The sequence below is a fragment of the Salminus brasiliensis genome, chromosome 18 (assembly GCF_030463535.1).
Source record: "Salminus brasiliensis chromosome 18, fSalBra1.hap2, whole genome shotgun sequence".
Lineage (NCBI taxonomy): Eukaryota > Metazoa > Chordata > Actinopteri > Characiformes > Bryconidae > Salminus > Salminus brasiliensis.
In genome coordinates this window covers 4,492,931-4,505,059 of record NC_132895.1, presented here as the reverse complement: position 1 = coordinate 4,505,059, position 12,129 = coordinate 4,492,931, and the positions used below count along the sequence as shown (strand labels likewise).

The window sequence follows — 12,129 nt, the reverse complement described above, 5'->3', positions numbered from 1 at the left end:
AACACGATCAGCACGCAAGGACTAGGCGGCGGATGACTGCTGCAAGCTGAGCGCCATAAATCTCTAGTAGTATAAAATGCACATCGGTACTGTTGGGTACGTGTGCTGTGTGCAGACAGATGAGACAGGCTGGATACGAGGAAGCTCCACCAGCTGCTCTTAATTCGCTTGATTCGTTTATGTACACCGACTCGGTTCTGTATTCAAGTATATTTGCTCCTGATAACTCGACGCACGTCCTCGGATATAAAGATATGAGCAATAAAATTAAGAAAATAAAGAGACACGCAACTGTTTAATTCAAATGGTCCATGAGAGTGTATTTTTTCTTGAAGTAGAAAAAAAAATTTGAGTGAAACATTTTGGTTTTGCATTGTAAAACTTAAAAAAAAAAAAAAAAAAAATTAATCCTAAATGTGGTTTTTAAACCTATTGTGTTTACTCCTCCTTCTTGTCTCCGACCCTGATCCAACTGGTGGTAACATTTACATCCGTGTCTCCCACCCCACCCTGCCTCAAAAAAAAAACAAAAAAAACAAAAACAAAATGCCTAAAGTAAGACGAGTCAATTTTAAAATATAAAAAAAGAAAAAGAAATATATATATAGGGATGATTGGATTTTTCTGCACAAGCCAATAGCCAATAGGGGCACACCTCAACGCAATAACCATGTCATAATGTGTGAAGCTAAGTGGGAGGATACAACCAGAGAGGAACTAATCAATCAGACTGTATTGAGGTAGCTGTGCTCTGCCTAGTGCAGAAAAAACTGGCTTTACTAATTGGTTTTACGGTAATAAAACAAAAAAACAACAAAAAAACAAACAAACAAACAAACAGGAGGTTATTGTACAAAGGGGAAGACAGACAAATGCTAAATGAACAGCTGAAAACCCACACGTAACGCATGCAGAGAACATGATACAGAACATGCAGCTTTCACGTCAGGATCCCGCAGAGTCCACGCATCCATCCCGCACCCGCACCGCCACTCTGCGCTTGTCCACTGGCTCTGAAAGAGTTCAACATTCAACACTGGAGACCACGGTAAACGAAGGTAAACAACTCCCCCCACCCCCATCAGTCACGGCCACGTCTAGACAGCCGTCAGGGACGCTCCAATCGGACTGGTTGTTCAGCTACGTGCCACCAGATTGCAACACGCTCGAAAATCCACTAGCTACAGAAGGTTCTCCAAAGGGAACCTGTAGGAGAACCACTTCTGGAGTTCCTCACTCCCCATTACATCTACACTACACGGCCAAAAGTTTGTAGACATCTGCTCCTCCAGAGATGCAGCTAAATTGCAGCTTCTACTTCTCCTACACTAGGTCTCTTTTACTAAATTTGCAGAACACTGCTGCAAGGATTTGATGGCATTCGGCGATGAGCAAGAGCATTAGTGAGGTCAGGTACTGATGACGGATGATTAGTTAGCAGTTTTAGACCAAAAATGCCAATCAAACTTATAACAGAGGTTCTGGCCGGAGCTCCACTGGTCTAACTAGTAGCTCAGAGCTGCAGAGCTGTATATACCCCTCTGCGGACTGGATGGCACCGGGCATGGTGATTTTGACTCAAGCAGGGCTGCTCCAGGGTGTCCCGTTTTATCTGCAATGCTTTTCTAAGGCGATTAAATAAGCCGTGCCTGCCAACTCAATAAATGCCGGTGTCAGGAGCTGAACTCGCTCGTTTAAAGGAGGAGTGTCTGGATACTTTTGCACCTATTGTTTAATAATGGAATCAAAAGTGGTTCTTCTAAGGAAGAAGGATCTTCCGTGCTGTTTCCTATTATAGACGAAATGCTGAAACACATACAAACAGGCCGAGATACGATCGAGATGATCCGACTTCTTACGTTATATGGCTTTAAGGGACAACATCAGATATGTATCAATCAAACACGTAAAGGGGGGTTAACTGTGGTCTCGATGGCTGCCTAGACGTAGCCCGCAAAGCCCAGGGACCCATTCGAAGCAGGACCAAAGACAGATGAGTTGTATAAAATAGTGTTCAATCTCTGTACACATATCAGAGCTTCTCTTCATGCACTCAAAGGGAGGACCAAAAAAAAAAAAAAAAAAGAAAAAGAAAAAGAAAAGACAATTAGTATTTGTACTGGTTTGAAATGATACCTCAGGAATTAAGAAAAATGCTTCCAAATTATTAAATATTAAAAGGCAACAAAAATCATGATCGTTTTAAGACCAAACCAGCAGAAAAACCCCACGAATGTGGTGGTAATAACAACAATAACCTCGATCACTAATACTTAAAGACTTCAGCTCTATGTGGTCCCCTCCATGCCCACTACATATTTTTTTAAAAAAAGAACAGTTACGTTTTTATATTATTGTTATGTTCGTGTTAACTCTGTCCTTCTCGTGCACTTCCACAGGTGCACAGGCACGCTTCTTACACACTGGCACTCACACACGCACACAGGTTCTCTCTATCTACATACAGGGTGAGTGGGGAAGGGGGTGGTGGGGAAGGGGGTGAGGGGTTGGGGTTTGTGCTCATGATATGAGTCAGGACCAGAACATTTCGGCCAGGTTAGTGTCGGTGCTGTAGATCCAAAGCACCAGGGGGAGCGAGAGCGCCACGAAGGGCCAGGAGATGCCCTCTGTCCAGGCGCTGAGCGAGCAGCCCTTGCCGACTGGCTTGTCCAGCTCTTTACCGGGCTCCAGGTAGTTCCTGGCTGCAAACTTGAGCACCTCGTCCAGCAGGATGACCGGCAGGGAAATCTTCAGCACCATCAGCCACTGGGTCAAGTTCAGAGGGGTGATCTGAAAGATCATCTGAGGACGAGAGAAGATGAGAAACATCAGAGGGAGGGAGAAGGGCTTACAAAAAACAAGCAGCTACCCACGTCAGCCATCACTCAGAAACGTACTGGAAGAGGCTCCACATAGAGAATGAGGAAGTGGAGGGACATGGAGAGGCAGATGGCTCCCAGCAACCACACGTTCTCCCAGGGAGGCATGCGCAGCAGGGACTGGTTCTCCGATACACTGAAAGCAGCAGAAATACAAATCACAAATCAGTCAGCTAGAAAATTACCTGATCAACTCATCGCAATTTAGGACATGACTGAAGTGATGAGTGTGCGAAGGCATGGTAGACACAAAACTCCGCAGTTTATAACCCTCCTTGATCACAGTGTACATTTACATTCACGGCATGTAGCTGACGCTCTTATCCAGAGCGACATACAAGGTTACTCGTATTACAAAGGTGGGCCAATGTAGTGTTAGGAGTCTTGCCCAAGGACTCTTGGGTATTGGTGTAGCGCAGCACAGTCACCCAGACCAGGAATCGAACCCCAGTCTCCAACATGGTGTGGTAGCTCAGTGGCAGGTAGGGGTGTTATCTGTTGCGCCACACCAACCGACAGTTGCTGACCTGCACTTCCTACACTACACTCACCTGTTGAGGGCATTGCACATTTCAATGGTGACCAGTACAGACAGGGCCATAGTCATGGGGTACGGCGACTCGAAAATCTCACACTTGACGCCCTCAAAGTCAGGGTTTTCTGGTCCACACTGGAGAAAGTGACTCTGGAGGAAGAAATCAGAGAAGCTTCATGAGATTCAGGGTGTTTTTTGTTTGTTGGTTTTTGCAGCAGGCTTTGCTTTCTTTGCGGAGACTGAACGACTGATCATTAGTACTGAGATCTGCTGTGGTTTGGATGCTGATTTAGGAAATTTAGCTACAAGAATACATATATTATGTATAAAATATATAATATATAAATATATAAAAGTATAAAATTTTCACAAATAAGGCAAGAGCATGTCAGTGGTCAGGTCAGGTCAACGGTAACTTTACAGGAGTCCCTTAACATTTATTGAAAACTGATGTAAACAAAAGATTTTGCAGCATTTCTATTGGTTCATTCATGATAAAAATACAATAAAACAATGGAAAGAACATCTCTAACAATCTGAGAGCATAATTATGTAAAATTTCACACAATCTTAAAAAATAATATTAATAAAATTGCACTAACCAGTTGGTATAAGTTGATTTGGGGACCATCTTCAGCAGCAATGAACCACCATGCAGCTGCACCAACCGTGGCTGCACCAACATAACCTGCAGAGCAGAGATTTGAAAAAGCTCAGATACACTTAACCTCTAAATGTTCTCCCACCCAATAAAAACACATTCCAAGTCTCTTTAGGGTTCCTCTCTGCTTAGCAGCAGCATTACAACAGTTGTAGGTCCAGACACATCCAGCACAAACACGTGAACAGATCATTAAGGCTTTACTGATACTTCTTAATGAACTCACAGCCAATAGCCAGGTATCTGAAAAAGAGCCAGCCGGAGATGAGGGGCTCGCGGGCATTGCGTGGAGGCTTTTGCATGATGTCCAAATCAGGAGGGTTGAAGCCCAGCGCGGTTGCTGGCAGGCCGTCAGTCACCAGATTCACCCACAAGAGCTGTACCGGGATCAGAGCCTCCGGGAAGCCCAGCGCAGCAGTCAGGAAGATGCTGCCACACACACAAATGCAGGGAATTATGTCGTTTTCTAGATACGAACATGACAATCAGTGTGAAAACTGTGGCCGCGAACATCCAGCAAGCCTGAAAACCTGAATTCTTACCAGACTACTTCTCCAACATTAGAGGAGATGAGGTAGCGGATGAACTGCTTCATGTTATTGTAGATAGCTCGGCCTTCCTCAACCGCCGCCACAATGGTGGCAAAGTTGTCGTCGGCCAGTACCATCTCGGAGGCGGTTTTCGCCACAGCCGTGCCAGAGCCCATTGCAATTCCAATCTCAGCCTTTTTCAGAGCAGGGGCATCATTCACACCGTCTCCAGTCTGGAAGAAAAACAAAGGGACAATAAGGGCCCAGAAGTCGGTAACTGGAGACGTTATAAACAATATAAATGATTAATGGACTTTAATAATATCTGTAAATACTTAAGAGATTAAAAAAAGACAATTAAAAATAAGATTAATTATATAAGCCTTTGAGGATGGGCCCTAAGGATCTTCATATTTGTTAGAGAATGGTCATAATGTATGAAAATAGGTTTAATCACAATTTTAAACCCTTAGAGGTGCAATAGATCCTCCTTATAGATTATTTTTTGACTATCCTTCAACTATTTTCATCTACAAAAGAAGAAAATCAACTAAACTTAATAAACAATATCAAATAATGAACCACAGGCAAATTCATCACAGATATTCCAGAGTATATCAATAAAAATAATATATAATACACTGCTAATACAGGGAAAAAAAAGCATTACCATGGCAGTGATCTCGTCGTAGGACTGGAGGTACTCCACAATCTTGGATTTGTGCGACGGTTCGACGCGGGCGAAGCAGCGGGCGCTCAGCACGGCCTCTCGCTGGGTGGCAGGAGACAGGTCATCAAACTCACGACCTGTGAAGGCCATGCGCGAGACATCATCATCCTCACCGAAGATGCCAATGCGCCTGCAGATGGCCACAGCCGTGCCCTTGTTATCCCCAGTGATCATGATGACCCGGATCCCTGCCAGACGACACAGCTTCATGGAGGCAGCCACTTCGGCTCTGGGGGGATCCAGCATGCCCACGCAGCCCACGAAGGTCAGATCCGTCTGCAGTGGAACAGTCAGGGAACAGCGGTCATCATCGTTAGTTGAACAGTCAGGTGAAAATATTAGGACACTACATGAAAACCTGCAGATGTTTAGAACATGGCTGGAGAGGATTACTCTGGAGGAGTCTGTCTTAGTTAAACCTCAGACGTTTAGCCTGGTCTGCTCTTGATTGATGGTTGAAGATCACCATCATGGCCAGATCCAAATAGCTCTTAGAGGCCTGACAAGGGGGGGGGGGGGGGGGAGGGGGTGGATGACAAGGGGGCTGTCCACTGTTTCACATGACTGTATGAGCAAGGAAATCGCTGGATTTAGACCGTCCAGAACTAGAAGACTGGGACCTTCATAAAGAGTGCAGGGTCACTGACCTCATACTCTACAAAGCGGGCAGAGTCCTCGAGCACCAGGTCGTCTTTGCTGATGGGGTTGTCCCGCGTGGCCAGCGCCAGGCACCTCAGCGTGTCCCTCCCTGTTCCATATTCACGGATCACAGACATGATCTTCTCCTTTATGCCTGCCGTCAGAGGAACCTTATTACTGCCCACACGGATGTGTGTACACCGGTCAATGACACCTTCTGGAGCACCCTGTATGAACACACACGGATATATAACAATTAACTTCCTGCATTCTGGCCTGGAACCATAAAACACAGAGCAGGACTGATAAAGAATCAGTTTCCTTGTGTCTGTATTGATTTTAGCTGCAACAGCAGAGCCAAGACCATCATCAGGAGAGAATCCAGGTCTGAAGTTACAAAGGTAAGGAGCAGTAAGGTTCCTGGAGCCCAGGTGAGGTCAGGTCAGGTCAAAGCAAAGGTAAACTGACCACACCTTCAGCGTTCGTACAAAAGTACACATGCAAAACTCTCTGCTGCTCTGGTCACCTTGACAAACATCTTGCCGATGGAGGAGCGAGCCTTGTTGGGGGTGCAGTACACAGACATGGATTTCCTGTCCCGTGAAAACTCCAGCGTGAACTCTTTCTTCATCAACTGCTTAATTACCTGAAAAAAAAAGCACACGCAAACATTACTTCCTGCCTGCAAAGAGGCCAGAACACCAAGTCGGCTGGCTACTCATATACAGTGGATGTGGTCAGGCTACGATGCTCCAACAGCATGTGTGGGAATCTCATTGATCAGGGCAAGACTACAAATGGCTAACTTACGGAGTTACAGGCACTGGCCCGATCGATCTTGGAAAGGCCTTTGAGATCATTGTCAAACACATTCATCTTCTCCACCAGGCAGGTGAGGGCCGTTTCTGTGGCTTCTCCAACCTTCTCATACACGCCTTTGGCCTGGGGACAGAAATATACACGCGAGACAGAGCATGTATGAAATGGGTTCATTCAAGGAATTGCCACACATTGTACACTTGTTGATGAAAGCTGTCAGTGTCAACTATTGATTATATCAGTAATTAACCAATTATTATTAATAATATTCCTTCTCTTCATCAATAAATAATTTATATATATATATATATAAGCTTGTTATATTGTATATGTATTATTATCATCATTATTATGATTATTGTAATATCAAAGACACCAAGTCATTAAGAAGCCTAAAGATCCTAGCAACCACCTAGCAATCCCAGTATAACCCTAGTGGCCTAGTAGAAACCCCTGGAAGTGGGGACCACTAAAGCTGTGCAACCACTAGTTATGATATTAAAATCATCATCATCATCATTATCATCATCATTCACCAGCCATTAAGAAGTCTTAAGATCCTAGCAACACCATAGTTGCTATATTATTATAATCAAAGACATCAGTCATTAAAAGCCAAAAGCTCTTAGGAACCACCTAGCAAATCCACAGTAACCCCATAGCAACCAATCCACCACAACCATCATCATCATCATCATCATCATCAAAGAAACTAGTTATGAAGAAGCCTAAAGATCCAAACAGAAGACCTGATCAATTCTGGAAAAACTGATTTGACAGCCCAGAATAACCAGTTACTCCATTACTGTCAATAAGGTTCACATTTTCAATGTAGTTGCATTTTCCTAAGCATAATAAACTATGCATCGTTTCCAAGATTAAAGAAAAAAGAAGGAACTATTAAAAAGTAAAGGCGGGGTATTTATTTATTTATTTATTTATATTAAATTTCACTTAATATAATATATTACATATTTAATATTATATTTATTAAAATAATCAAATTATGCAGCAATAAAAAGCATGACTTCCTGTCAGATGAAATTACAAATATTAAATTATGTATTCTTTCAATTTGCCACCTAATCGTTGCCAATTCATCAAGTCGTCAAATTTTAGCGACCGATTTCTTAGAATAATAGCTGCTGAATTTTTTACTACTTCAATTACAGACCTCATTAAAGTCCAGCGATGAGTCATTGCAGAGGGCACAGATGGTGGCCATCTCAACCAGAGCGTCATACTTGGAGCACTTCACTGGTTTGCCGTCCTGGTACCTGAGCAGCAGTGGAGAGAGCGTTGTTAACACAGAGGAAGGTCATCCTATAAAGCGGACTATAGGAACGGGTCTCAATATTCATGCTGAAAACACTCACACTTCTCCTTCAGGTGCATATGTGGAACCGGTGACGGTGAACTCTCTGAGCGAGCAGCTGTCTCCTTCCACCTGGTCAACGATGAACATCTGAAACACACAAGCGCACACACAGTGAGTAACAAATATCCAGCAGGTGGCGCACACTCCCTGCAGAGATGTCCAAGTGAGGCTTCTATGAAGATCCTGCAACACCTTGCCTGGGAACACCAGCACCACATAACGTAAACACTTCAGCACACTTATTGGGGAGGCGAACGAAGGGTCAGTGTCCACAGAGACGCACACGGTCATGACTTATGGCAGATTACAGCAGATATACAGCCGGAGGGGGGGGGGGGGGGGGGGGTGCAGGGGGGTTATAAGGACAAAGACAAGTCAGGGTCCCACTTTTTAGGAAACCATTTCCCAGCATTTTCCACCACAATGATAACATGGACAAAAGTATTGGGACACCTGCTCATTTATTGCTGTTTATCCTGCTTTTGCTGGAGTAACTGTAAGGACAAAGACAAGTCAGGGTCCTACTTTTTAGGAAACCATTTCCCAGGACTTCCACCACGATGATAACATGGACAAAAGTATAGGGACACCTGCTCATTTGTTACCGTTTATCCTGCTGGAGTAACTGTCTCCGCTCTTCAGAGAGGCTTTCAAATAGATTTTGGAGAGGATGTTGGATGATCACAAGCCCACCTCATTCCCAACTTATCCCAAGACATATTGGATGGAGCACCATCCATCATTCCAGAGGGTACAGTGCTCCACAGCTCACGGTGGAACGGTGTTCCCTGGAATGATGGTTCTATGATATTCAGACATACGGACATCTCTCAGTGGCTCAGTGCAATTAGCCCAAAAAGGCCAACCTCCCCATTACTAGCCTTTCTGTCATAGGATAGGTTGGATAGGTTGTTATACTGACAACAAGACACTGTTTCGTCACAGCCAGGAGGGGGCGAGTGGAAAAAGTGGGCGATTTTAAAGAGATAAATATAAACTCGATGGCATTCTTTGATGACTGTTGCCCATTTTTAGAATCAACCTTTTTAATATAGAACAGCTCGGTGGAGACCGCTCAGCTGACTGTTTACAGCAGCAGCAGCTCAATCACCATTTCCAAATCACCGAAACAACCGAAGGAAGGCCCAGAACTAAGATCAGACCCATTTGACTTGACATACGTTTCATAACTGCGTTCCAGCAGAGCCTGAGGCACCAGATCTGCTCAGTCATGTCAACAAGATGAGGTATGATTAGACACGCGCAACCTCCTTTCCCACGTCTATCTGAACTACCGAAACTTGGGCTTGCTGATGGAGGTGGTGGGGAGGGGGAGATTTGCATACTGCGTGGAGGAAGAAGAAGAATAAAAAGAAGGAGGAGGAGGAGGAGGAAGAGGAGTGTGTATGTGTGTGTGCGCAGCCTCCAGCGACAGAGCTGCTGAGGATCAGAGGCAGATCCTAAACACAAGGTCAGTTACGCAACACTACTGCAAGTAACTGACTACTGCATACTGATCAGCACTCCCAGAGGAGTTGCGCTGGGGGTGGGGGAGAGGGAACGAGAAAGAGAGCGAGAGAGAGAGAGCGTGAGCGAGAGAAAGAGAGAGAGAGAGAGAGAGAGAGAGAGAGAGAGAGAGAGAGAGAGAGAGAATACAAAGGAAGTGGAAAGCTTGTGTTGTATTACATCAGGGATGTGCTTTCGTCACGGCCTCGTCCTCTTTGAAAGCAAGCCCCTATAAGGCACAAATTACTTAGCACTCATGGAAATAGGCCTCAGTAACTCTGTCCCGATGCCGAAACACAACAACTTGCTCAGTAGAGCTGCAGGACCTAAACAAAACACCACAAAACTGCAATTATACCATCAGATATGGCAACTGTCTGAATATACACTGGTGGGCTCACTGATGGGCTCACTGATGGGCTCCCAAGGTGTAACTAGGCGCTGTTATTCATCTCCCCAGCCATGCCATAACCATCTATGGCCAGGAGTCCAAGAAAGCATAACTGGCCTGATGACTGCCCCCTTCTAATGAATGCACTCAGCTACTTTTTTAAGTTGCACCCACTGCTGACACAGATGTGCAAATGCACACACACACACACAGCTTGTCTAGTTTCGGTAGAGAAGTACTGCCCATAGAATAGGACACAAACCTATGGGCGCCATGCTGCCTAATAAAGCCAGGGTTAGGGCTAATAGAGGGGAGTAAACCCCCCCCCCCCCCAAAAAAAAATTGAGCTGTGGAGCAGTGGAAGAACTGTGAACATTCTCTGGAATGATGGACGGTTGGTGCTCTATGCAATACTTTTAGGAGGAGTTGGGGAGTTGGGGAAGACGTGGGGTGGTGATCATCATCCAACATCCTGACCTCACTAATGTTCTCGCCGCTGAATGCAATCAAATTCGTGAAGCAATGATCCTCCAAAATCTAGTAGAAAGCCTTCTTCTCCCCTGGACAGTAGAGACAGTTACAACAACAAAAGCAGGATAAACAATGAATGAGCAGGTGTCCCAATACTTTTGCCATCATGCTAACATTAGCCCAACTGGGCTATCTGGGACGTCTGCCATCATTGCGCAAAGTTTGCCCAACTCAACAAGCCCTTATGTTGTCCTCACCCTGCAGACAGACATCTGGTTGGTGGTCAGGGTGCCCGTCTTGTCGGAGCAGATGACCGAGGTGCAGCCCAACGTCTCCACGGAGGGCAGGGAGCGGACGATGGCATTCTTCTTGGCCATCCGGCGGGTGCCCAGGGCCAGGCAGGTGGTGATGACCGCCGGCAGCCCCTCGGGGATGGCGGCAACAGCCAGCGCCACGGCAATCTTGAAGTAGTAAACAGCGCCACGGATCCAGGAGCCGCCATGCACAGGGTCGTTGAAGTGCCCGATGTTGATAATCCACACTGCAATGCAGATGAGCGAGATGACCTTGGAAAGCTGCTCTCCGAACTCGTCCAGCTTCTGCTGCAGAGGGGTGCGCTCCTGCTCCGTCGATGCCATCTCGTCCCGGATCTTGCCGATCTCGGTGTTCACGCCTGTGGCCACCACCACACCCACGGCTTTACCTGCCGCAATGTTGGTGCCCTGTCAACACGGAGAAGAACCGTCGACACTTAGAGAAGCTTCAAATCCAATGAATTTAAGGTCAGATTACTCAAATTTCATTTTTCTTCTGACCATGAAGCATACAGGCTAGTCAATCAACCCTGACCTCTTCAATTTAACCCCATTAAACAGAGTCTAAATGTCTGATCTCATTTTTACACCTTTTAAAGATTATTAAATGAATATTTTACGTTTTACTAATCTCAGTTTTACTAGTTTTAATTTATTTAATCTACGGAAAGTGTCTTAATGATTGTGTTCCAAGCGTTATTTCCTGAGAAAAGCTAAATTAAGTGTTTTAGGCCAAATTATTTGCACAAATAACAATAATAATAATAATAATACATATATAATATATATACACACACATACATACATACACACACACAAATATATACACACACACCCTTTTAGCAGATAAAATTAAAATCACTTAAGTTCTAAGTGAATTAATCATACATTACTTCAATTATTTTCAAAATGAGAAATATATATATAAATATATCATCCGATATTAATATATTACACACATATATTTCATACATACACACACACACTATATATATATATATATATATATATATAAATATATATAAATTATTTATTTATAAATTTTTTTTTATATAAACCTTTATCTTCAATAAATGGGATGGTCATTTGATAGCTGCATTGCATGTTTACGTGTCAATTTTATCTTATATTAAAATGAACTGGATGACCTGAAACACTTAAAACAACACAATAGAGGTTCTTCAATCCAGCAACTGCAGGAGCGCTCTGATGCACAGAGAAACCAGACACCCCCTACAGCGAGGAAACAGCAGCAGTCATATGGGGTGATATCACA

At 44.4% G+C, this 12,129-nt stretch overlaps 1 protein-coding gene across 1 annotated transcript in view; it reads right to left on the bottom strand.

Annotated features, from left to right (window-relative positions):
• Positions 1 to 741: 741 nt before the first annotated feature.
• Positions 742 to 12,129, bottom strand: part of atp2a2b (ATPase sarcoplasmic/endoplasmic reticulum Ca2+ transporting 2b) — a 43,290-nt gene continuing 31,902 nt past the window's right edge. The window contains exons 8-20 of the mRNA XM_072662444.1: positions 10,797 to 11,261; positions 8,170 to 8,258; positions 7,968 to 8,070; positions 6,785 to 6,916; positions 6,501 to 6,620; positions 5,983 to 6,201; positions 5,276 to 5,611; positions 4,618 to 4,838; positions 4,302 to 4,504; positions 4,017 to 4,102; positions 3,431 to 3,564; positions 2,898 to 3,015; positions 742 to 2,802 (exon numbers count right to left, since the gene is read on the bottom strand). Of these exons, the coding sequence (XP_072518545.1) occupies positions 2,533 to 2,802; positions 2,898 to 3,015; positions 3,431 to 3,564; positions 4,017 to 4,102; positions 4,302 to 4,504; positions 4,618 to 4,838; positions 5,276 to 5,611; positions 5,983 to 6,201; positions 6,501 to 6,620; positions 6,785 to 6,916; positions 7,968 to 8,070; positions 8,170 to 8,258; positions 10,797 to 11,261 (2,496 nt within the window). The 3' untranslated portion in view covers positions 742 to 2,532. The remainder of the gene's footprint in view (positions 2,803 to 2,897; positions 3,016 to 3,430; positions 3,565 to 4,016; positions 4,103 to 4,301; positions 4,505 to 4,617; positions 4,839 to 5,275; positions 5,612 to 5,982; positions 6,202 to 6,500; positions 6,621 to 6,784; positions 6,917 to 7,967; positions 8,071 to 8,169; positions 8,259 to 10,796; positions 11,262 to 12,129) is intronic.